The sequence below is a fragment of the Denticeps clupeoides genome, chromosome 13, assembly GCF_900700375.1.
Source record: "Denticeps clupeoides chromosome 13, fDenClu1.1, whole genome shotgun sequence".
In the NCBI taxonomy this organism is placed as follows: domain Eukaryota; kingdom Metazoa; phylum Chordata; class Actinopteri; order Clupeiformes; family Denticipitidae; genus Denticeps; species Denticeps clupeoides.
Window position 1 is genome coordinate 10162742 of NC_041719.1, and position 23281 is coordinate 10186022.

At 43.0% G+C, this 23281-nt stretch overlaps 2 protein-coding genes across 12 annotated transcripts in view; one reads left to right on the forward strand and one right to left on the reverse strand.

Moving 5' to 3' along the window:
• Positions 1-429: 429 nt before the first annotated feature.
• mcf2l2 (MCF.2 cell line derived transforming sequence-like 2) overlaps positions 430-23281 on the reverse strand; it is a 52314-nt gene continuing 29462 nt past the window's right edge. For 7 of the 10 annotated variants that reach the window (XM_029001923.1, XM_029001922.1, XM_029001921.1 and 4 more), the window contains 19 exons: positions 15528-15594; positions 15061-15176; positions 14158-14227; positions 13633-13725; positions 13271-13363; positions 12860-12985; positions 12432-12653; positions 11798-11890; positions 10946-11024; positions 9869-9923; positions 9655-9749; positions 6868-6966; positions 5632-5715; positions 5192-5263; positions 4334-4423; positions 4092-4207; positions 3714-3808; positions 2487-2578; positions 430-1793 (listed from right to left, as the gene is read on the reverse strand). In XM_029001923.1, the coding sequence (XP_028857756.1) occupies positions 1726-1793; positions 2487-2578; positions 3714-3808; positions 4092-4207; positions 4334-4423; positions 5192-5263; positions 5632-5715; positions 6868-6966; positions 9655-9749; positions 9869-9923; positions 10946-11024; positions 11798-11890; positions 12432-12653; positions 12860-12985; positions 13271-13363; positions 13633-13725; positions 14158-14227; positions 15061-15176; positions 15528-15594 (1825 nt within the window). In that variant the 3' untranslated portion in view covers positions 430-1725. The remainder of the gene's footprint in view (positions 1794-2486; positions 2579-3713; positions 3809-4091; positions 4208-4333; positions 4424-5191; positions 5264-5631; positions 5716-6867; positions 6967-9654; positions 9750-9868; positions 9924-10945; positions 11025-11797; positions 11891-12431; positions 12654-12859; positions 12986-13270; positions 13364-13632; positions 13726-14157; positions 14228-15060; positions 15177-15527; positions 15595-23281) is intronic. The other 3 variants (XM_029001928.1, XM_029001929.1, XM_029001930.1) reach the window with 3 other exon arrangements.
• Positions 16520-21770, forward strand: b3gnt5a (UDP-GlcNAc:betaGal beta-1,3-N-acetylglucosaminyltransferase 5a). Of its 2 annotated transcripts, XM_029001931.1 has the most exons (3): positions 16520-16762; positions 18259-18346; positions 20096-21770. In XM_029001931.1, the coding sequence occupies exon 3, from the start codon at positions 20363-20365 to the stop codon at positions 21500-21502; it is 1140 nt and encodes a 379-aa protein (XP_028857764.1). In that variant the 5' UTR covers positions 16520-16762; positions 18259-18346; positions 20096-20362; the 3' UTR covers positions 21503-21770. The 2 variants fall into 2 exon arrangements, with proteins under 2 accessions (XP_028857764.1, XP_028857765.1); XM_029001932.1 differs by lacking the exon at positions 18259-18346.

Below are 23281 nucleotides of genomic sequence, written 5' to 3' on the forward strand. Positions count from 1 at the left end.
AGCAACATATTTCATAATATTTGGCTGTTACATTTAATTTAGCTAGGTTTAATGGACAAAGATGCCCTTTGTCAACCTGAGCAGAAAATGGAAACTGGTAAGCCATTGTTTCAAGAATCATAATTCTTAATAAGGGTCACTGCACACAGGCACAACATGGGGTTGTGTAGAGAACAACCCAGGCCGGTGCATTCTAAAACATTTAACTTTATAATAGGCTTGTCTTTAAAATTTTATCTCGACAGACAAAAGCAGATGAAAGTCAGCACTTGCCTCCAACTGAGGGAATACATTATGCTTTAGGTCTAACATTAATGGCTTTCTTCTTTCCCTCGAGGGCGTTGCAATGAGTAGGCCAGAATTATAATGATGTTCCCGCTGCGAACTGCCATACCTGAGGTGTCATTGATCACAGGCAAAAAAGAAAAGTCATATCCGCCAGCTTTTAACAATGCATGTATTTCATTATACATTTAAAAATGTACAGAAAAGGCAATTTACAGTTCTCTCACATTCCACTGACACTGTCCAGACAGTGCAGTCAAATCGTCTTTGTGTTCCGCTCTAAATAATTACAGCCCATTTCATAGATATGAGACGTTAAAATAGATCCAAGAATCGACATTTAACATCTGCGCGCACCACAATTTACAGCCTGCAATGTCCAAGAAAGACTTCCGAAGAGTATTCTCTGAAATCTCAGACGGAGTTAAGTTACACAGGATGCCTGTGGAATCCATCATTCATTGTTTTCAAGAAAAGCATTTTTAAGACAAGCTGAGTTATTTTCTATGTACTGGAGGAGCCTGAATTATTGATAAGAGATGCGAAACATACTTTATAACATTCAGATGAGGCTGTGGTGTAAAAAGACAGCAATGCGTCTTCCTATCTACTGCAACGAGACCGTAAAGATAACCATTATGGTATGGATCGAAGTTTAATGCAAAATATATTTTCCAGTCGAGATTAAAAAAAATAAGGTGCAATTGTAAATTGTAACACTGAAGTCTGTAAAAAGCATATGACATGAATATATATTCTCAGGGATATAAGACTTGATATGCTGAAAAAAAGAATATACATGTACACTTTTACATGATCAGCTGGGTCTTTTCGAATGATAACATGAGCACTGTAGCTGACACGAAAAGAGTATATAAATATATCACAAACAAATTAGATTACTATTATTCCTCAAAAAAGTGCTTATTAAGATGCACAGACCACTTTTAACCTGAAAAGAAGTCTACATGTGATAAATTCAGCAGGACAGTACAGTTGATATAGTCCAATACATATTGTCAAGTCATTTCTGAGACGTCATCAGATGCTTCCACTCCAGCTGCCATCGTGCCGTTCTCCAGATCTTCTCTGCCGTCTGAATAACGGCTTCTCGCTTTTTTACTCTTTAGTCAAAGGAGAGTCTGCCCGGCGAAGGCACAGCGGGGTTGCTAATAAAAGCACACTGAGCACCATCTTGCAACACGGACTTGAGACTCTCTCTTGGGGCCTTCGCTGACCGCGTGCAATTTGTTGCACGACACCGGCAGCCAAAAACACGGCCACCGAGGGGAGCAGTTCACAACCTTCAAAAAAAAAAAACTGCAGCTGGCCTGTCCATAGCAGCAAATGAGTCTGGCTCTTCGTAGTTCTTTTTCAACATGTGTGTGCGTCAGCCCCGCAGGACTCCCGCGAGCTTGAGGCGAGCATGCGGTGCGAGAGTCAGGCGGCGCTGTCGTCATCCTCCTCGGCATCCGAGAGAGCCGCCGTGCATGTGTCACTGAAGATGTCTGCGGAGACGGAGAAACGAAGCGGTTAGTCAGACGCCCGGGTCGGCTCCCGGGTCGAAGCGGCTATTTGTGCACTTAAGTGCCAAGCAACAGGAGAGCGTGGAAGGGAGGAAGCGGGTTGGAGGTGGTCATGGTTCCAGCCGCAAAACACAGGGCCTGAGTGCATTTTCTGACCAAATAAGAGAAGCGGCGAATTAATTTCAACGTCAAACTGCTAATTGCAAAACCCTTACAAATCCAGTCTGTTTTTAACAGCCTTTAAATGTGTTTACATGGTTTCAGCTCCTCTTATTTTGCCGTAAAAACGCAAACCAAAACTAGCCTTTGCAGCCAGTATCCCCGATTACTCAGTTAATTCACAAAATGCAAAATGCTAAATAAAAAAAGGGAGGCATTGGGGCTCGCAAACATTATTAAGTGCTTCCAAATGAAATGAAACTGCGTCAGGGAGGCAGAGACACGTGCACGGGGGGCAAGGCTCAGCGCGAAGGGATGCATTCGTGCACACAGGGGTCAGTTCTCGTGCTGGCGCGGGAAGCTGCGCCTGCGTTATCTCTACCACCGGTCGTCGTCGGCAACCAAAAGAGGGTTTCAAGCACACGCTGGGTCGAGAAGGAACGCGGTAAAAGGGACGGGTGGGAGGGGTGGCGCGAAGCGGTCGCCTGGCATTGGACGGTCTGTTAGTCAATGTACCGGTGTTACTGTAAAAGTCTTCCCCTCTCGACGAGTGCAGCGTTGCCGGCGGCAGCTGCCCTGTCTTCTGAGTAATAAGGTTCTTGACTAGCCTAAAACATGGAAAAGAGCGTTCAGGTTTGCAACTCAGTGACTATGTTCGTATGGTTTTTACGGCCCCGGGCCGTTGGAGGGACCGGATGACTTTCCTCCTCTGAAAAGCTGACACTGACGATGTCTTTAAGCATCCGGCTTTGTACATTTACATGGGTTTTGATACACGGTTTCCAGAACGGGTCTCTTTGTGAACTGACATTGCAGTGGATTGGGAATTTTCCGGAAGCGTTAACAAGCTCTGAGGCCTAGACGCGAGTGCACTCATGTGGGCCATGCTTCAGAAAGCGCGTTTCCTGTACAGGGTCTGTCTTGTCGTTTGTAATCTCGCAACCTGCTAGAAAGCTAAGCGCTCGGAGAAATTCACACGGCACCTGGCACAAAGCAGTTTAGATGCCGGTAATACAGCGGCCGTCCGCTGCGCCGCCCCGCCCCGCTCGCCGATGTAACTGCACTGTCGCCCAGAGGCTCTGGACGGGCCTCGGTGGGAACGCGGGGTGTGAAACAGACAACTCTGGCCTGCAGACAGGTGTGGCCTCTCCTGGGGATGACATGCTAACTGCGAGGCGAGTGGCAGCTTATTCTGTGTTGAGAATAAAAAGAACAGGATTCCTGCTGCCTAGATGTGTAGGAATCTGCCCAGTGGTTGTTAGAGAAGGGCTGCTGAGTTCTTCATAAATCTTTACGACACTTGAAGGCGGGGGGAAATAGAAGAGACGACAGAAGAGCGTGTGAGACTTTGAGCTTAGAAAAATGCTTTTTTTGTGTGTATGAAATATGCATGAGGTGACGAAATATGATCATGTTCAAAGCATCTTTAAGTGCGGCTCTAATTTCATGGAGTGTTAGTCACCACAACAATGCATTTAAAATAGATAAAGACAGAGATAACCAGAATTTAAACATTCTGTTTTCACTGTAGTTCTGGTATACACGTCTAACCAAGAAAAACTCTTTCATGTTCTAGACAAGAAGGGGAAAGGAACCTATTCTTGTTTTAAAAAGAGCTCATCTGACCTGGTAACTGTAATAGTCATGGCCTCCTAATAACACACACAGGTTTGTGATGACGCCTCTCCTTTACGGAACGGCATTTGCAAGTCCCCTGATGAGGGGAGCTCGCCATTTACTCACCAGTGCCCGTTTTCCGCTTCTTCCACGAACTGCACTAAATCTCCTGAATCCTCAGACAGGTTCTGCACCGCCCTCGACTCGTATGTCAGCTGAACCTGAACAGCGGACATGTAAAAAAGAAAAGCATTAGCGTTTGGATTATTTTATGTCTTGTGTGAACATGTGTGTGCAGGGTTCACTGCTTGAAGTCTCAGTCTCACAATAATCATGAAGGTTACAATATAGTGAGAACGCTTGGGGTTCAGAGAGTCTGACGCCAGGCTAATCCCTCTTCAATGTATTGTAAAGTCCTGGGGTCGTGTAACTATTTCTTTCTATGGGATTTTGGAACCGTATGGATACTGGCTTGGGGAAAATGTTGAATGAACGGAAGCCTACATTTTTATTATCGTTCACCTCCTCTCCGTCCGAGGAGTTGGAGAGCTCCTCAGCACTGGACGGAATGGTCTCAAAGTCTTCGGTGTCCATGGATGGAAGGCGACGTTGGGTCCATCCTGTGAAAACAGCCATGAAGACTTTAAATCCGCTTTGATCTGCTGTATTCTTACAAAAATCACAGAAAATGCTGTATATCATCCAAAGGGGAAAAAAAAGTTGTGTTTCAGTCCCTGGAACGTTACCTGGTTGAGAGGTAGATCTAGGCACAGCTGAAGTGCTACTTGTGGTACCTTTATGTTTACTCTGGCCTGGAACAGCGCCACGCAACGTATCTGAGAGAGAACGGGAGCTTTACAGGCTGCTATTCAGATTGGCCGAGCACTCCGCATGCACAATTCACCCCCACGTGCAAACACGTGCATCACACAGAAAGTCCGGCATCACGTAGACCACTGTTGCAGACGCGTTATTCACGCGTGCATGACAAATGAAGTCCGGATTCGGTTCCCGCTGCATGCTCACGGCCACAAGCACTACAGTGCCATGCATTATCAATCACAACACAGTGAAAGCTGCAGAACTGAGCCTCTACGGAGGACATTTGCATCTCAAAAAAACAACATTCAAAAGACTGGAAATGTATTGTCCAGCGTGCATGCCTGTTTAGACAAGGAAACGGGCTAGAATTACAATACAGTTTAACACAATCCACGTAATGAACTGTGCGACTAACGAAGGACAGCACATATAGACGGGTGACAAATTCTAAGGGAAAATCTAAAATGGAAAAATTGACATTCCCTTATTTTCATGTTTTGATGATCTCCCACCGGTGTTCAGTCGGGCTGGGATCTGGTCACTGAATACCATTTACATAATGTTCAGGCTCATCAACCATTCGGTGGCCCTCATCAGATGATAAAGGTGAAGTGACGCATCCCTCTAAGACCGCGACAGCGTACAAGATTCCCTGCTCGTATATTCAGGTTATTCCCCTTAAATTTGTCACCCGTCGGCATTAATACGCCACATGCACACTTCAGCGGTCATTTCCTCTCCCCTCTTATCGATGTACAATAATCACAGGACTTGGCAGGCACCTTCGTAACCCAGCGGCGTCGGGTCGCTTTTAATCTGATGTCTCTTGGATTTAAGGCTAGCAGTGAGCGGCCCTGTGAAGCAGCGAGTGAGGAAAATGAGAAATTAGGCAAAGGAACCAAAAGCACAGGAAACGCTTTCAAAGGAAATTAGAAACGCGTTTGATTCTTGCTGTTCTACATTTTAATTAAACGACAAAAAAGACTGCGCCTTTGAACTCCGGAAATAATTGCAAGGGCAATATTTGTAAATGTCAACCAGTCCAAATGTCAGCGCGACAATGCTCGCTCTTCATCAAAGACGAGATTTTATTCCTATATGTTATTTTCCCAGGAGCCAAATGATCCAGAACGCGAGGGCCCTAATGCACATGACTTGTATGCACGATTACTATTATTTCCGGCAGGGAGCAGGAGAGGCTGACCACGGCGCATGCAGTTACCTTTGGTGCGCGCAGTGGCAGGCGCATTGACAGAAGAGGCTAGAGAGAAGCGGCGAGGGACTTCGGTCTCCTTAGGGGCCGGCGCTGCAGCGAGAGGCGTGTAGGGGGTTAGTCTCTTGGCCCTGACTGAACCGGGCGGACGGGATGGAGGGAGGAGAGAATACAGGAGACAGGCGGCAGCAGCAATGGCAGATGGCAGGAACGGGGACAGGAGATGGTGAAGAGTTTTGGGACGTCAATTGATTTGTACCGTGCACGGAAACTGTTCATTGCTCATGAACCGCGAGGAAGCTTGGGCTATTCGTTCATGAACAGTGGGGTGACTGATGCAGAGTCCGACACGAACTGATGAATGGCGTGAGACGGAGGCAGCAAAGGGATGATAAAGACAAATAGTGTCGGGTGGGTGACGTGGCCACTTCGCCGATGTGGATGAAATATCGACTGGGGGTGGGGGAGGGGCGGCAGTTTATGCTAATAAGACCAAATCAATCAAGCGGCGAGGCTTGCCGACTTCGGAGGAATCGCGTCAGCAGGCCAATGAGAGGATAACCACACGCCTGTCTCAGAACATTTTTCTCACACGGCACGGCAGGTCCGGGGCATTCACAAATCAATTATGCGGTGCTGCTGATGGACAACTGATGACACTGGAGCAATGCCCAGGCTTCAGTCCACTTTAAAACCACAAGAGCTAATAAAAACATCCTGTTTTCCATGCTAACCAGATTTTACCGACTTGTATGTCACTGCAGGCCACAGCATATATCCTCACTCACTTCATCCCGGCATTGAGGTAAAAGGCAAAGGTTTTCTAGTCCCAAGGTAATACTGAAGCTAATAAAAGGAAATGTTGAATCAGAGCCTGCTTTTTCCAGAAAATTTAATACACTTTCTTAAATGTCAGTAGCCAGACAGTCACAATGTACCACTACAGCCTGGCATTTTCGAGGCCTTGAAGAATACAGCCCTGGTGTCAGCACCTATATCTGTCTGAGGCGAAGAGAATGTTTGCCTATTTTCCACCATGAGAAAGCCTTGCATATCGTTTTAGAACATGATACGTTCTGTGACTGGCTTTTTGCCGGTGCACAGAGACAGAAAACAGACAAACCGGGGCTTTGTGCGACAAAGACCTTTACCAAAGCCCCAGCCGGACAGAAAGTGGCGCATACAATGGAGAGGCTTTGGTAATGGGGGGACGCGGCAGGATAATAGGTGAGGTCATGGCTTTACCTGAGGGCAGGGACCTGCGGTTGGACAGGCCCTGTAAGGTGAAGCGCTTTTTAGCGAGAGCAGAGGAGCGGTCGGGGTTAGTGCTGGCAGAGGCATCAGCTGAAAGGGGAGAGGGAAAGGGAGAGGGATCAAGTGAAGCAGCAGGTATCACCTGGGCAAGCAGCGGCGAACCCAGCAGCTACTCTGGATACAGTGAATGTCAAAGGCCAGCAGCTATGTACCCAAATACCCGAATTAAGGGCATACATTATAATATTATTCATCATTTACAGAACAAAAAAAAGATACTTTTCACAATTTCAACAGTTCATATATGATTATGGACAGGTTATTATAAATAAGCTTTGCTACAGTTTTAAAGGCGTCATCTTGAGTGAAATGGCCGAATATAAGATGAACTGGGCGTGACTTTTTTTTTTGTTTTGTTAGTTCTACTTTACATTTGTGCCATTTGGCAGACGCCCTTATACAGAGCGACTTACAACGCGCATTCATGTTACAATCAATGAAGTAATTCGTTCTGGTTCACTAGGACCCCAACTATGACTACAATGAATATTATTTATTAGTCAGACTATAGGAATGCAAGTTAGTCTAGGTATTATCTAAAGAGGAAAGTCTTAAGCTGTCGATTAAAAATACTCAGCGACTGTGCTTTTCTGTCCCCGAGGGGAAGTTCATTCCACCCCCTAGGGGCTAAGACAGAGTGTCTTCCTCGTACCTTCATCGGTGGAAGGACCAGGCGAGCAGTACTGGAGGGTCAGAGAGTGCGAGGTACACTGTGTGAGTTGCAATAAGGGCTCTGAGGTAGGATTGTGCTACCCGGTATTTGGCTTTGAAGGCCGTCATCAGTATTCTGAATCTGGTGTGGACAGCTACTGGGAGCCAGTTTCAGTTTTATTTGTCAGGTATATGTAAGTTATATGTAAGTTAACGCAGGGACAAGGTGTATTTACAATTAAATGTGTATTGCTGATATGATTTACCGCCCAACAGTTCCTCCATCATTAATCTAATGATAATAGGTTAGTGGTTTTATCATCATTAAAAGGTCCCCTATTATGAAAATTTCGCTTTGTGAGATTATTTAACATTAATAAGAGTTCCCCTGTCTATGGTCCTGGAGTGGTTAGTGGTTAGAAATGTATAAAGCTTTCTTTGGCCATTCTGCTTTGCTGTTTAGATAGGGGACGGTCAAAGAATTTCCCACCCCTCGCCTAAAAACTCCACTGACTCCACTGAAAATGTGCAAAGCATTACAGTTGCTCGATGACTGGATGTAAAAATGAGAACAAATGTATTTTTTTGTTCTGTCTTGCGAGACTATGAAAAAACAATGGGTTAATTTTATTATTCTGGAAAGATGAAAACACGACATTCTGTTTAAGTCCAACATTGTGGCTGGTGAATGGTACTGATGGTGTCCTTTCCTCAAATGCCCACTTGCTTCTATGGGCTCTCCTTCTCCTGCCTCTCTCCTCCCCGTTAGTATTTAAAGCTACAGACACTGAAATGGCGCATCCTGGGGAAATCCCATTGTGGGACTGGCTCAAAGTGGCTGTAATTCTGAACCATGGCTGAATTTCAGAAAGAGACTTCAGATACAGTTAGGGGACCACTAAGACCTATATAAAAGCATAAAAAGCTTATAATAGGGGACCTTTAAATTAAATAAGTAAAAAAATGTATGTGCATTTATGCAAACAAAAGGTCCAAGCCAATCTGGCAACAATTGTTTCAAGCTCACTTTTCAAAATATTGTATTTGGTGTCACTAGAACCTGGATATAAGATAAGCCGACTTCGTCACACGAATTTTGAGAAGTCAAAACAATAACCTGCATTCTATTAAAAGATCAGCTTGACGCTTCCTGGTGTATGTAACCACATGATACCAACTGACCGATGCATGATTAATCTAGTCAAAGCACAGAAGGAGAACACATCCAGTATTTAAAATGTCAACATTGCGCTTTCCATAAGTGTCATTTAAGATAATTATATATACCTACATATTATCCCAGCATGATGGCTCCCCAGAATGCCACTGTGTGGTTGCTGAATACTTGAAATACAAAGGACCAATACAGACAGCATGATATTCTCATGAACTAACTAATAGTTTATGGTGTTCGGTATACAAAATTCCTCTGATTCAGATTACCAAGCAGTGGGTGTGACGGGCTTCAGACCACCATATTGGTCCACCAAGTAGCCTCACATACAGTATACAAACCATATTTCAGCCTCAAAATGAACCAAATGCAGTCTGACTATGCTTGTTTTGAGGTGTGTGAGAATCTTTTTGCATTAAATTAGACCAGTTATTGGGACATCAGACTAATCCAGAGAGAATTTTGTCCACTTTTTGAAAGTTTGTCCACTTTTCTGAGCATAGTTGTCCTGATCCCAGACAACTCAGTTACCTGTTCTGGCTCTACCTCCAGCAAAGTTTGATCACTAAAGCGGAATTCGAGAATGTGCAGAGTGTGCTGGCGTCAGCGCTGGGTGTCTGGATTGGATCACGGCTCTGATAATAAGGCTTCAGAGATAATTCTACCTGCTGTCCTGGTAATGAAATTAAGCTCTTCTCCTTCTCTGGGTTTGCAGAGGGGCAAGCAGAGTTTATGTGTGTGCGTAACCATGCCTGCATACATGACTACCAAGTTTGAAGCCATCATATAAAAATGAATATATTTACACATAATTGCACATGATTTCATTGTGTGTATAAGTTCAGTATATATGTATGTCATATTGTACATGTTCTGCTTGTCTGAAAGCTCACCTCTTTTCTGCCTCATGTTAGGGCTTGGGCTGCTGCGCTTGTAGCCGGTCTCTGGGCTCGACGAGTCGGACTGCCGAAGGACCGGTTTACGCATCCTGCAGAGAAAAGAACAGAGAAGAACAGCGTCACTCAGCCCAAGTGAACTTAAACATATCCAGACCACAAGCCATTCAGAACATCCTCTGTTGGGAACCGGGTTGAAACAGCAACGTACCTCATGGGAGCGTGATAGATGTTCTCACTAATCCTTTGATGAAGTTGACTTGCTTCTGTATGAAGAAAAAAACAGGGTTAGTTGTTACTATATAAATGCACTAATCGACGACAATAAAACCTGACTGCTTATTGGCCAAGTAAACACCTCCAACACCCCTTACATTGTCCTCCAGGAAAAGGCCACTGCCATATGTACCAGTGAATGTTTGGGTACACCTTGTACCCAGTCACCAAAAAATGTCATCCTGGAGATGCTCTGACCCAGTCTGCTTGCATCAAATATCTGTTATTCTTGCTTCCACCACATCAAGTTCAAGAACTGACTGTTCAGTTGATGTCACTGAATTTGTCCCACACCTAGTCCCATAGTGTCAAGTTGTGGAAATAGGCACATTTTGTAGAATTTCTTGGCTTTGTGCTTATTATATGCATTAAAGTGTTAACAGTGCTAAAGAGTTGTAGAAACTCAACTATACTGTGGACACAAACTGTGTGAAGACTTGATAATTACATGCCGCATGCTTGCTTCAGGGGTCTGTACGTGGTGTGCCTATTTGATGTGTTATGTTAGCACCTTAGATACCACTTCAGAACAACTTATGAGTTGAAGCTATGAGTTTTGTGATTTAGACAAGAGCTTCTGGCAAGTTAAGTTCTGGCAATGTAACCGGACACAGAGAAGGTAATAGATTAAATCAATGAAGCAGTTCAGTATTTGTAAGTGCATTCATTTTAATGACCATTTTGGCCCTCTTACATTTGGTCTAGACATTAGTAAAATGCAATAAATAATCTTCTTAAATTAGGATTGGCTTATATTTGCTGGTGTTATATACAAGTCTTATATTTTGCTCTGTTGATTAAAACAGGATACTGGAGCAACACAGCAGGCTTTAAAATCTGTGGATTAACATCAGTCACCAATGAATACACAGAGCGCAAACACACCTGTCCAGCGCTCAGAAGACAGGAGGGAAATGTTAACATGAAGAAGTGGTCAAGATACGAGTATCTCCAGGAGGCGACAGGGCTACATACATGGAATGGTGCCATCTTGTGGTGAGAGAGTACCTACCTCTGCATGCCTCAAGTTGACCTGTCAGCACTTTACGCATCTCAGACACCCACATGTTCTTCACATCCACAGAGGAGGCCTGGAAAGAGACAGACTGTCACTAGTATTCTTATACACATCAGTGTGTTTCTGGTGGTGGAAAAGCAAACAGCGCAAAGTCCAACACACGGTGGGACAATACTGCCCTCAAGTGGACTGAAAGGAGAAGTAAAGTGTCCATATTGAGTGAGACCCATTTGTGTGAAAAGTGAGATTTTATGCAAAACTGAGATGTTCAAATCAAATGTCTGCTATTGATTGGCTCAGGTAAATGATCTTAAATCTTTTTTTTTTTATTTACTTTAATCTATTTATCTTTGTTAGACCTAGTTTAAATGTGCCTCTCCTGGTTTGCTCCAAATATCTCGCTCTGTCTGTCTATTGCTCTCATTCTCAAAATGTCACCCATATAGTCTTCACCCCTCATACACATATCTGCATTTTAACAGTTTCTGTTAATCCAATGTAGTAAATGTTATGTCTTTTGCATATGGGCATGTACGTTTTTTCCTGGTCGGATATCCTTCCTCTGCACAATAAAGAAGTTCCTGTTGATGATATTTCACTCATATGATGATGTTTCATTTTCATTGTCTCAACATGACATCCTGTAAGGACTGGTGAAGGGACGTTGTAAAGGGAAGTGTTTCCTGAGTGGGGAGATTCTCTCTTTTTCGGGACAGGTGGAGTGTTGTGGCATTTCAGCAAAAGTAAATAAGGCTGCTTGAAAGCAGTCAGTGAGCCCAGCCTTGAGACGTCTGCAGACTGTGAGAAATGTGAGCCACTGCAGTGGAAAGGGAAAGGAAGACCAACCTGGACGATGTATACTTCCTCCCGGCCGTTGTACCAGACCTCAAACTTCTTGTTGTCCCCCTTGACATTCTCAGTAATTCCAACTGCACTCATCTGTAAAACATTTCATATGCAGAACCGTACCACTTTATGATTACACAGGAAAAAGTGATGGCGGGTGAGCAAGCATATCATTTAATTAATTTAAATGTGCTGATGTTTTCTCACAGTTCAACATTTTTCTTAAGCAGCAGTGTCTGAATCTGACAACAGAGCACAGGGTTTTTTGGACAATTACACACCTCTGAGTGCTAATTATATTCAAAGCCACATTAATTCATTATCATTTTAAACAGTTTGATACTGTTTTGCAATTCATGACATGAGATCATTTTCATTTCAATGTTTTTTACCATGTGACTGGAAAACAAGTGTTTTTATATGAAGTCATGTTAACCATGTCCACAAATCCTTGGCAGGATTACTGAAGACTGATCTTACTCATGCACAGATGTTTTTTGAGTACAGTACAGTACTTTACAGGCTGCATCTTCACTCTTATGGGAGTTTAATAAACATCATTTAGTAGTAATGTGTTACATAAATGCTGCTATTTAGTCAAATTAAAAAAAAAAAAAAATCTTTCTGCTCTCACCTTCAGAGAGTGCTTGAAACTGTAGGAGGGGGATTTTTCATGCCCATCTGATGTCTCTTCACGTTTTTTGCAGAAAAGAAGGATCTTGTTGTAGAGGAAGAGGTGTCTTTGCATGGGTTTAAAGCGGGCCAGGTCTTTCACCTTGCTGTGGACTTTCTTATGGTCTGTCCAAATGTTGAAGGAGCCCTGCATGAGCAGCTTCCCCAACTCACTGAGATTACCCTAAAACAGTAGTATGCATATGCACACATATGCATGTATTAATAATAAGCAAAGTACAAGCTCTGTCTTACTCCTGCAGACATGGCTAAATACTCACAATCTCATTATACAAATGTATAAGTTAATGCAGTTCGCAGCTGATCCTAACTAGTCCTGAGTGTAACAAGATTCTCCGGAGAAGTAACACCTGCTCTGGATCAAGATACCTCAAAGCCAGTGATGGCTATTTGGTGCATAGAGTCGTTGACAGACTTTATGATGTCCAGCATCGTCGCCAAAGCCTCCTCCAACTCCACGGTGCCCTCTGAGTTCTTGCTGCATTTTAACATCTCCTGAGATGGGACAGAATGTTCATTTTAAGGTGAAATTCTGCTATGCAAAGGAAATATGTATTGTGCTGTATTTTCTATAACATTCTGCTACTTTTTACTTTGGGAGCAAATGTTGAGGGACTAAGGCAATCCCAGTTAACGTCCGCTCAACTTCTTGGGAGGAAATAATGCAATGTGTAAAAACTAAATTGATTTTTGAATATGAATTATACCACAGCCAGTGTGCATTATCTCGTTCTCCCAGTGAATAAGCACATCACAATGTTGGCAACTTTTGAAACTTACTTTCAACATCAGCTGATACTTGGTGATTCTCTGCACTGGCTTCAACAGATAAGCATCTAGTGAGAGTTTATGGTCGAGCCTCTTCTGGCATTCCTAGATTTAAAAAAAAAATTATAATAATGTTATTTGTCCTGAACTTTCAAAGGCCATGACAAAAGTTGAAATCGAGCCTCATCATGTTTACATATCGATTGTAATGAATATTCTGATTCAACTAATAATGGAACTATTTTCTCTGATGTATTTTCAGTGCAAGTAACAAAGCATCTCTAAAAATTTGCCACACTGGCACATTCAACTCAACTGTTGAAATGAGAGAATCAAGAGGGAGAAAATAAAGCAGTAAATGTGCTGTGTGTGACCTGAAAGAAAAGACTGTCCCCACACTGCCTCCAGAGCGCTTCTGAGCGAGGTTTGTTCTGGCAGTACTTCTCATAGATCTGCAGCTCCTCTTTCTGCTCAAAAATTCCAAAGAGAACAGACCTTAGGTCAACATTGTTTAATTATTATTCATATCCATGCTATTTCCCACCACATGGTGTAGACTTTGAAATTAAAAGAGAAACTAAAAAAATGTTGTGCTCCATTGTTACAAGAAAGGTATAATTCTTTGAAGAGCTTTGAAGAGTCTGTAAAACTATCAAAGTTTATTGAAGCTTTTCCACCTGTTGGTCCTATTTCATACATTATAATACATTTTGTCATATGTCATTATCATTTACGTCTCCAAAGAGAAATGTAGCTTTTTTTCATTGTTAACTGAAATGTAATTGCTTTCATTTTAAATTGTTAATGTTTTTTTATGTATTTAATGAAATAATATTAATGCCAGAATAGCATTAGAAGTGAACGATTGCCTTGATTTAATTGTTTGCTGGATCACTTACCCTTTTTAAAAAACAAGTTCCCACCAGTTCTGGTTTTTCAATGCAGTTTTCTAATTCTTTAAGAAATGTTCTGCAAGGACAAAAAAAAATGCGCGTGTTCATTAAATGCCATTAATGCTGGCATTGTGAGACAGGCTTAAGCAGGGGCTGCTGGGAGAAAATCTGCAGATGACAGATGACTTGGAGCATCGATGCAATTTATTTCAGACACATAGAGTTTACATTCTTGCACAGCATTGTACAATTTATTCATCCTTTCCACAGTTCTACTAACATGAGATGGAGAAAAGCTACGGGCCGTGTTTAATGACGTCACCAAAGCAGTTTCTGCTAAAAATGGCTGCCACAATATTGGTCCACAGATCTGGAAGCTCTCCATTAGAACAAGGGCCGTGTATGTCACACACTGGTGTGAGGGGGAACTCTGTGGCAGTCGGCGGGTCTCCTGTGTCAGGCCGTTTACTCAGTCGGTAACCCGACCCTGATGTGAGGCCTCGCAGGAATATGGGATCTCGACAGCAGGGGCTAGCTGCACAGCTCGGGTCGTTGCCCAGAAGGCATTAAATATACATGACCCGACACACACATACACACATAAACAAAACACCCCCCAGGGCAAGACAATGTCTTTGGTTTCTCAGATGCCTTTTTTCTGTGTCTGGTGTGATCAGAGAAATTGGAAGCATCTGCAGGAGAAGTGGACAAAGTTGTCCGCCCACCGCTGCAGTAGTGGAGTGCTGTCAACTGTGGAAACCATGCCAAGAATGTGAAAGGAGAAGCTCTGAGCTGCTGCTAAATGGCACCAGCTGAGAGTGAGTGGGGGTGTTTGAGGGAGTGGGATGTCGTGAACATTCGTCCAGACGCACAGAGAAAAGAAAATGGACACCGAGAAATGTGTTATACCTATTGTGAAACTCGTAGATCTCCGAAAGGTTGCCGAAAAGAACTTCTTTTTTGTTGTCCAGTCCTGGTGGGATTAGGTGGGACAGCTCCGAGTTGTCAAGCGCCGCTGCATATCCCTGAGGTAACATCCAAATAACAGTCCACAGGTTTTCATTTAGCCATGCTTGTGCACAAGGGTTATAAATGCATAAGAATTTTAGTGTAATGATATGGAAAATATGGAAAAAAGTACTGAGGAGTAGTCGATATAATACACAAAGACCAATGAGAATTTGGTTTGTGCATTGGAAAGCAATACATAATCAAATTAAAGATTTGAGTGAGCACCCTGGACTATTCACACAGGCTACCTGAGGAAGTGTCTGTCAAGCAGGAAGCCATGCCTTCTCAGCATGGTATAATGTTGCATGGTGGTTAATCGATGCCTTTGTTGTCATGAGATGAGACGATGACATAAACAAGTGTACCTCCATAATGCTCTGCAGCTCCTCAACGTACAGTCGCTCTGTTTCAATGAGCTCTGTCATGATGTGCCTGCCGGGGTGAGAAGAGGGTGAAATAGAAGCCAGTCAATAATGACCGATGAACACCCAGCACTCCGTTTGCAGGGTTGGAGTGCACTAATAACATAAAATAAAATAAAAAAGGCGTTAATGGAGACTGCAGTATACAATTTCTGCACTCAACAGGCATGCTGAAAACTGAACAAATTAGGCAAACGAACTGGCATATAAAATATCGGTCAGTGAGGGCAAATGTAGAGCTGGGACTGCATGGGTCGGGAAACGGCCACAGAGAACTAAAGGCAGAGACCTGGCCGTAAAACAAAGCGCTTGAGAAAAGCTAACATTTCCAGACATAAATGAGCCTGTTAATGTGCACATTTGTATGAGTTCTAAGGTCCTGGTTTTTATGTGCCATCACGAGGCTATTGGCCCGCTGAGTGCTATTTGATGGACAACGACATTTTATTGTTCAATAAAGCTCCAACGAAAGTACTAGCAGTGCTGGGGGGTTACTGTGTGTCAGACCGAACACGAGCAGCACATATTCCTTCTACCCCAATGTTAAAGGGCCACAGACTAGGGAAGCACTTATGGGTCAAGAGCGGCTCCATGGCTCCTCTGTGGGTTTATTTACCTTTAAAGTCTGGCTTCTTCCCAGTCTCGGACTAGAAAGCTTTCAGCATTGACACTTATCCCGCTTTTTCCACCTCGTCCGACAGAAACCCAACACTCCCTAACACTGTTACCTCCTGTAACGACACACCTCGCCTAAATAAAACACTGCTGCAACAAAGATCGCCGTGTGCATGCTTTTTTTTTTATTTTATTAATGCGCTATTAATGTATCATTTCTAATGAAGCCTATTGGAATCTCCCATTCAGACAAAAATCAACTGCAGTCGGCCAATTCGACCGCAGTGACAGAGGCCAGGCTTGCTCATATGGCCATGATCCTCGTACAGCCCCTCCTCCACGCCCTCCCCGCTGCGGCCACGCAGCTACAACAGCGGCCACGGACTCACAGAGGTGGAAAGTACAGACAGACGGCCAGCAGCCAGCCAGCGAGCGCGCCCGAGACCCAAACAACTTTTTCAGGAAAAGGACAGACAGAAAAGAGGAAAACCCAACAATACTTGTCTTTCTTTTTTTTTTTTTTTAACCAAAAAAATAAACGTGGAGGAGTATCTTACTGGCCGGTAAGTTTTCTAAAAGAGGACTTGTTCAAGCGTACATTACGAACAGGAAGGCGCACACATTATATGGATATTCACTGGCAAACGTCCAGTGAAAAAAAATAATAAGACAGACAACCGTTTTTTTTTTTTACATTCTCACTGAATTTATGATGTGTGTAATTGCGGTGGAAAGGTCAGCTAATGCTACAATGTGACTTACACAGGCATATGAAAAGGCTACGGATTTTAGAGACAATGACAAACACACGCACACTTTCTTTTGGCCATTAATGAACAAAATATAAATTCTCTCTTGAAGGCATGCATCATTTTGGTTGTAACCCATTTCTATGCAAATGTGTGGGTTCTGTTGAGATATCAGTAGGGGTGGTGGCTGACGAGACGCTACAAGCTTCATGAGAATTTGATCACAGCGAACACAATAACACAGGGTAGCTAGAAATTCTAGTTTGTGTTCATTCACAAGTTATTGCTACTTTTGATATAATATAATAATTTCGTATTATAGACAGATCTGTATGACTTCCAGAGTGAAGTCACTCCATGTGACTTCAGCTGAAGTTAAATTAAACATGACCAGATACATATGTAGACATTTCAAAACCCTTTCTGTTCAAGAAAAGAAGCGGGGATGACTCTCATTAGCTGTGGCCGAATTCTCTTGGCTAACCCAGCTCTGGGACAGGACCCCTACACAGATTATCCACTGTCGTACTGACAAGGCGTGATCTGCCACAAGCTTTTCAGGGGCCTCATTGTTGCAAACGGTGGCTTTTCGTGAACTTGCTGTTGTGACGATTCTTTTTTGGACCAGTCAATGTTTGTACGGGTCTCAGCACTTCTATCTGGGTAGTTACTGAAAGCCCCCCATTATTGAGCTTAACGCTGGGCTGGCAGTTACATTCATTCACCAGGGGTTTAGCAAACTAACACCGCACATGGGTTTAAGGTTGGAGAGGCCAGGGGTAGCTACAACACGGGGCAGCTGTAGCACAAATGTGTCATGAAGACTCAAATCAAGATTGCATGGGCCGGGTAAATGCCCAAGTGCCCTGTTGTGCTCCTAATTTCACAAAATCAGCTGTTTAATTGTGTTATTGTTATTATTTTTTCAAATGTCTACAGATTTCCTTAAAACGTATCGATTTTATTTGCTCGGATGCAGCAAAAATTTAAAGTGCTAGTGTCCACGGCTTGTTGTAACAAGTGGAAAAACAAAGTTTTTTATGTTACAGTTGTACATTCAACAACAAAAAAAGTTGCTGACAGTTACTGCTGATAGAGGTTGCAGTGTCAGACATGTCAACAATGCTTGTAAAAATATTTATAAGACTAGGTCACTATATACTATTCTGATTTATTTAAAACCATAGAAAAAAGGTCAGAATAATGTCATGAATGTCCATGGATTTAGTTATATTATTTCTTTTTCAAATTTATTTTCTTTAAAAGTCATAGCCAAAATAATATCTGAACATGCTGACTATGTATTACAGACCATGCCTGAGTCTTCAGCTACTACAGGTGAATTCAGCCATCTTCTACGAAGTTACAAGAAGCTTTTATTAGTCTAGACACACACTGGTGAGTGTATTAGTTTACTTTCATCATTTTACATTTACATTTACAGCATTTATCAGAGCGACTTACAATCAGTAGTTACAGAGGCAGTCCCCCCTGGAGCAACTTAGGGTTCAGTGTCACAGGGACACAATGGTAGCAGGTGGGATTTGAACCCAGGTCTTCTGGTTTATAGGCGAGTGTTACCCATTAGGCTACTAGGCGTTACCCATTAGGCTACTACCACCCTACATCATCATTACACCATCACAATAGAGAAAGAATATTAATGCATATGTAGTGTACTGAACCTAGATATCATAAATGTGACTGGAAAAGGGCAGAAGCTCATATGCATGAACTGTATGTTTTCGTTTGGGTACCCAACATGTTCAGTAGTAACATCAATGAATGCCTTGTCAAGCCAGATAAGAGTTGCAGAATTCTTAATTGGGAATTTTTCTCCCATTTGTTCCCTGCAAAAGGTCTCGACATATGTTTTTAAGATGAGATGATGTGACATTTGCTTCCAGGACTGGCTTGTATTTATTTGTCCTGTCCTATTCCAATGAAATGTTGCCTGTAACACAAGTCCAAGGCATCATTACATCCACCACCCAGGGTAAATACTTGGAAAGGTGTTCTTTTCCTAGAATTTGGCACCCTTTTCTCCAGACTAGTTTACATCTTCATTTGCAAACATCTGAAGCAGAATTTTGTGGCTAGGAAGCATGAAAGCTTTTATTCTGGTGACTATCATGAAGGTCTTATTTGTTCAGGTGTTACTGCACAGTAGAACAGTGCACTACCATTGAAAGAATTCGCAAAAGGTCTTCTTAGGTCAAACGTTGGCTTTATTTGATTTTTGAGCAATCGAATGAGCGGTTCTTTCATAAAATTTACTGGTCTTCCAGACCTCAACTTGACCTCCCCTCTTCCTTTTAACTGCCATTTCATAATAATAGCTAACTGAAAACACTTTACAGTCATCTTGTAACCTTCTCCTGCTTTGTGATTGTCAATTATTATACTCTTTCAGAATGTGAGAGGAGCCCACAGCAGTTAATTCTGAGGAGTCAGAGAAGTTAATAAGCTTTGAAATCATGTGGCCTTTGAAACTGATGACTTTGAATAAGCCATTAAACTTAAGTTAAATGAGAACTAAAATGTTTTTACACATATGCTGAAGAGAAGTGACAGATTTTACCTTTTCATCCATTTGGTGATCAGTGCATATTTTGCTCGCAGTAACACTTCACAGTTACTCTACACATTGGTGCTTGCAGTGGGGTTCACTGTATGTGACATTTCCAAATGGCAAGATATATAATCGCAACTGCACATCAACATATAAATGTATAAATATGCATGAAAAGCGTCTTTTGTTATTTTACTAGCGTACGAAGCACAGTGAATAAAATGGGTTTGCTGCCATTCTAATGTGTAGGCCAAATTTTTGATTTCATATAAACGTATTATATACTATGAAGGGTGTGAACCATTATGTGGATAACAGACAAACACAAAAAAGAACCCTACTTTGATTAACCTTGTGTGTTGATTTCATTTTTAACGGTGAATAATGTATGTACTTCTGTATGTTCAGTGTTAAGTGTTTTTGCTTAATACCGCTATAATATTATAAGAGCTTTCATTGGATATGTATATTTCAACTTCAGCTGAAATGTCATTTACACCCATATGGGTCTAACCCCTCATTGTAACGAATTCTAATTCAAGGTTTATTAATACACTTCACATTTGTGCTTACAGATGGTTCGAGGATGGCTGATGCATGATGAGCCTCATGGAAGAATAAGATTATGAGGTCAGTGGACTGAGGGAAAGAGAGCGGCCTCTCTTCTTATCTCGCTCCCTCTCCGTCCCTCTACCAGAGAAGCGCATGCCTGGTGGGTCGGATATGATGGAACTCGGAAAGGCCAGAGCTTGGAATCAAAATCAGAGCGGTCTGTGTGGTTCATTGAAGGCGACATACTGGACTTGACAAAAGAGGGCCGCCAGATTCGGAAGGATTGCAGAATGTTTATGAATTTCCGGCGAATCAAGAAATGTCAGTGTTTGCAGTTGGTCTCAATGGGCTTTGCCCTGTCTGTTCTGATGGTGTGCTGGGACCAATTAGACCATCATGTAGTGAGTCACATGAAGTCTTATTCTTACCGCTACCTGATCAACAGCTATGACTTTATCAACAAGAGCTTTAGTGTTAGCCAACTAGAAGCTGAGAGGTTCTCCAGTTTCCCATATTTGCTGAACCACAATGGCAAGTGTGATGAGAAGGATGTGCTTCTGCTGCTGTTCGTCAAGTCATCTCCAGAGAACGTGGAGAGGAGGCAAGCTATTCGCTCCACATGGGGAAATGAGACCTACATTCACCAAGCGCTAGGAGTGACTGTGAGGGTGGTGTTTGCGCTTGGGGTCCACCCTGAACCACAGCAAAGGGCGTATGTTCAGCAGAAGCTCTACCAGGAGGACCAGGTGTACAGGGACCTTGTTCAACAGAACTTCAAAGACACATTTCACAACCTAACCCTCAAGCTACTGTTGCAGTTTCGCTGGGCACATGTGAACTGTGCCCACGCTGACTTCCTCATGTCGGCAGATGACGACATCTTTGTCCACATGCCTAACCTGGTGCATTACCTGCAGAGCTTGAAGGAGCAGGGCGTGCAGGACTTCTGGGCAGGCCACGTTCACCGCGGTGCCCCGCCCATTCGACGTAAAGACAGCAAGTACTACATGCCTTACGAGATGTACCAGTGGGCCTCCTACCCAGACTACACAGCAGGCGCGGGCTACGTGGTGTCCAGAGATGTGGCCGCTAAAATATATCAGGTCTCCCTGTCGCTCAATGCCTCGCTCTACATTGACGACGTCTTCATGGGAATCTGTGCCAATGCTATGGGAGTCTCACCCCAGGAACATGTTTACTTTTCAGGGGAAGGCAAAGCCCCATACCACCCCTGCATCTATGACAAAATGATAACGTCACACGGTCATGTGCATGATGTTCGTTACCTCTGGAAGGCAGCCACTGACCCTGAGATCAGTGGAATTTCCTCAGGACTGATGGGTAAACTGTACTGCACAGCAGTTAAAATAATGCTCCTCTGTAAACCCCAATATTTGAATACTTACCCATGTAAAGCAGCATTTTCATAGTGTACTGTGGGATTGGCAAATTTAGGTATTTAAATGTGTTTGTTTTCCAAAATGACAGGCTAAAGCCATGACCTTAACTTGTTTGCCACTGCAGTTTGGTGGCATAAAACTGGCACTGTGTACCATTTAAATGGCATTGCCTAGCTGAGACTTGAGTTTTTTTTTTATTGTGTGCATTGTACAACTTCAAGCATAAAGTCTTTTTGAATACGTACCAGTCAACCAAGGTTTCTATACAATTGTTTTCAATTAAAGTGGCATATCTATATTCAGTCTCCTTTTTTGTTGCATGTTCTCACTCTGCAAAGACTTGTCTCTACTTCATTTTTCACTTAAACCACAGACCACACCAATCATTTCCTGGACTGTCTACAATAATAGTTTCCCTCCTGGGGGGTGACAGAGATTGCAGGGCAGGCAGGGGGGAAGTATGTTTGTATCTGCACTGAGGTTACCAAAATTTTATTTGCAAAAGTTAAATGTATAAAATCCCAATAACACACCCAAAAGGATAATGAAAACTCAATATAATCCTGTATGCTATATAGAATAGAGCTGTAAATCTTGACAATCCTGTAATTTGTCATGCTCAATTTGTATCATTTTAGTCGGGCTTGGGTCAGTCTAGAACTTCCGGCCTATAGTACTGTCAGGAGGATGCAGATGTGGACATGGGTGGGACATGGGGGTAGAGGAGGCCGCTTCTGAAGAGTGGGTGAGGAGGATCGAGCCAGCTTGGGCTGAGGTAAAGACTGCCATGTGGTCTTAATGTTGTGGCAGTTCCGTGGCGCATGAGGGCAGATGCGCCGGTAGCGGCACCGCAGGGGAAACATTGGAGATGCAATGGAAATAACAAGTAACACTGTTGTGTGGCACACGCTAGGGATGCATGATGCCACTGATTTTCTATTCAATCCGATACCAAATAAAATTCGGCAATATTTACATTTACAGCATTTATCAGACGCCCTTATCCAGAGCGACTTACAATCAGTAGTTACAGGGACAGTCCCCCCCCTGGAGCAACTCAGGGTTAAGTGTCTTGCTCAGGGACACAGTGGTAGTAAGTGGGATTTGAACCTGGGTCTTCTGGTTCACAAGCGAGTGTGTTACCCCTAGGCTACTACCACCCAATACTGACACTGAACCTTTTAGAAAAAAACAAAATGTGTTTGGAGAATCTAAATGAGATTTCTCCCTTCACAGGGAAAAAAGTGGTCTGGTCTACACTGGTCTACAACATCACCAACACACCAACCCCTGCGGTTTAAACAGTTCCACATGGTTAGTGTGTATATAGTGCATTGCAGGTCTGACTTTATGGTGTAAAATCGAGTGAGTAAGACATTTAAACAGTTACCGGAACATGAAGCCATAGGTAATGACTAACACTCTCTTGCATCTGTTGGAATCCTGCTTATAACACATTTTCCATAAATAAGGGAGCTGACTTTTCCCACGCATGTAATGTCATACTTTCTCAACAGTGCAGCGCTTACAAGTCTGTCCTGTGTGAATTTTCACATCAATAGCTTTGAGCAAAAGTAATAAAAACGTATTGATTTTTTCCTGTACATTTGTACTTAACGCGTTAGACTTGGCCTGATTTACATACATCTTAACGCTGCATTCCAGTCTGAAGGCAGTTTCCGTTTCATTCTCTGCCCTCCAATTCACCTTTCCTGTTCTTGTTTCCATCTACACACAACAGGATAGATCCTTAAAAAGTAAATGTTTCCAGCTGCCAAGGTATCTTACACTGCGACGTCTCCTGCTGCG

What these genes read in the sequence shown, in the direction of transcription:
- b3gnt5a (XM_029001931.1), top strand. Translation starts at nt 20,363, where the DNA reads ATGTTTATGAATTTCCGGCGAATCAAGAAATGTCAGTGTTTGCAGTTG.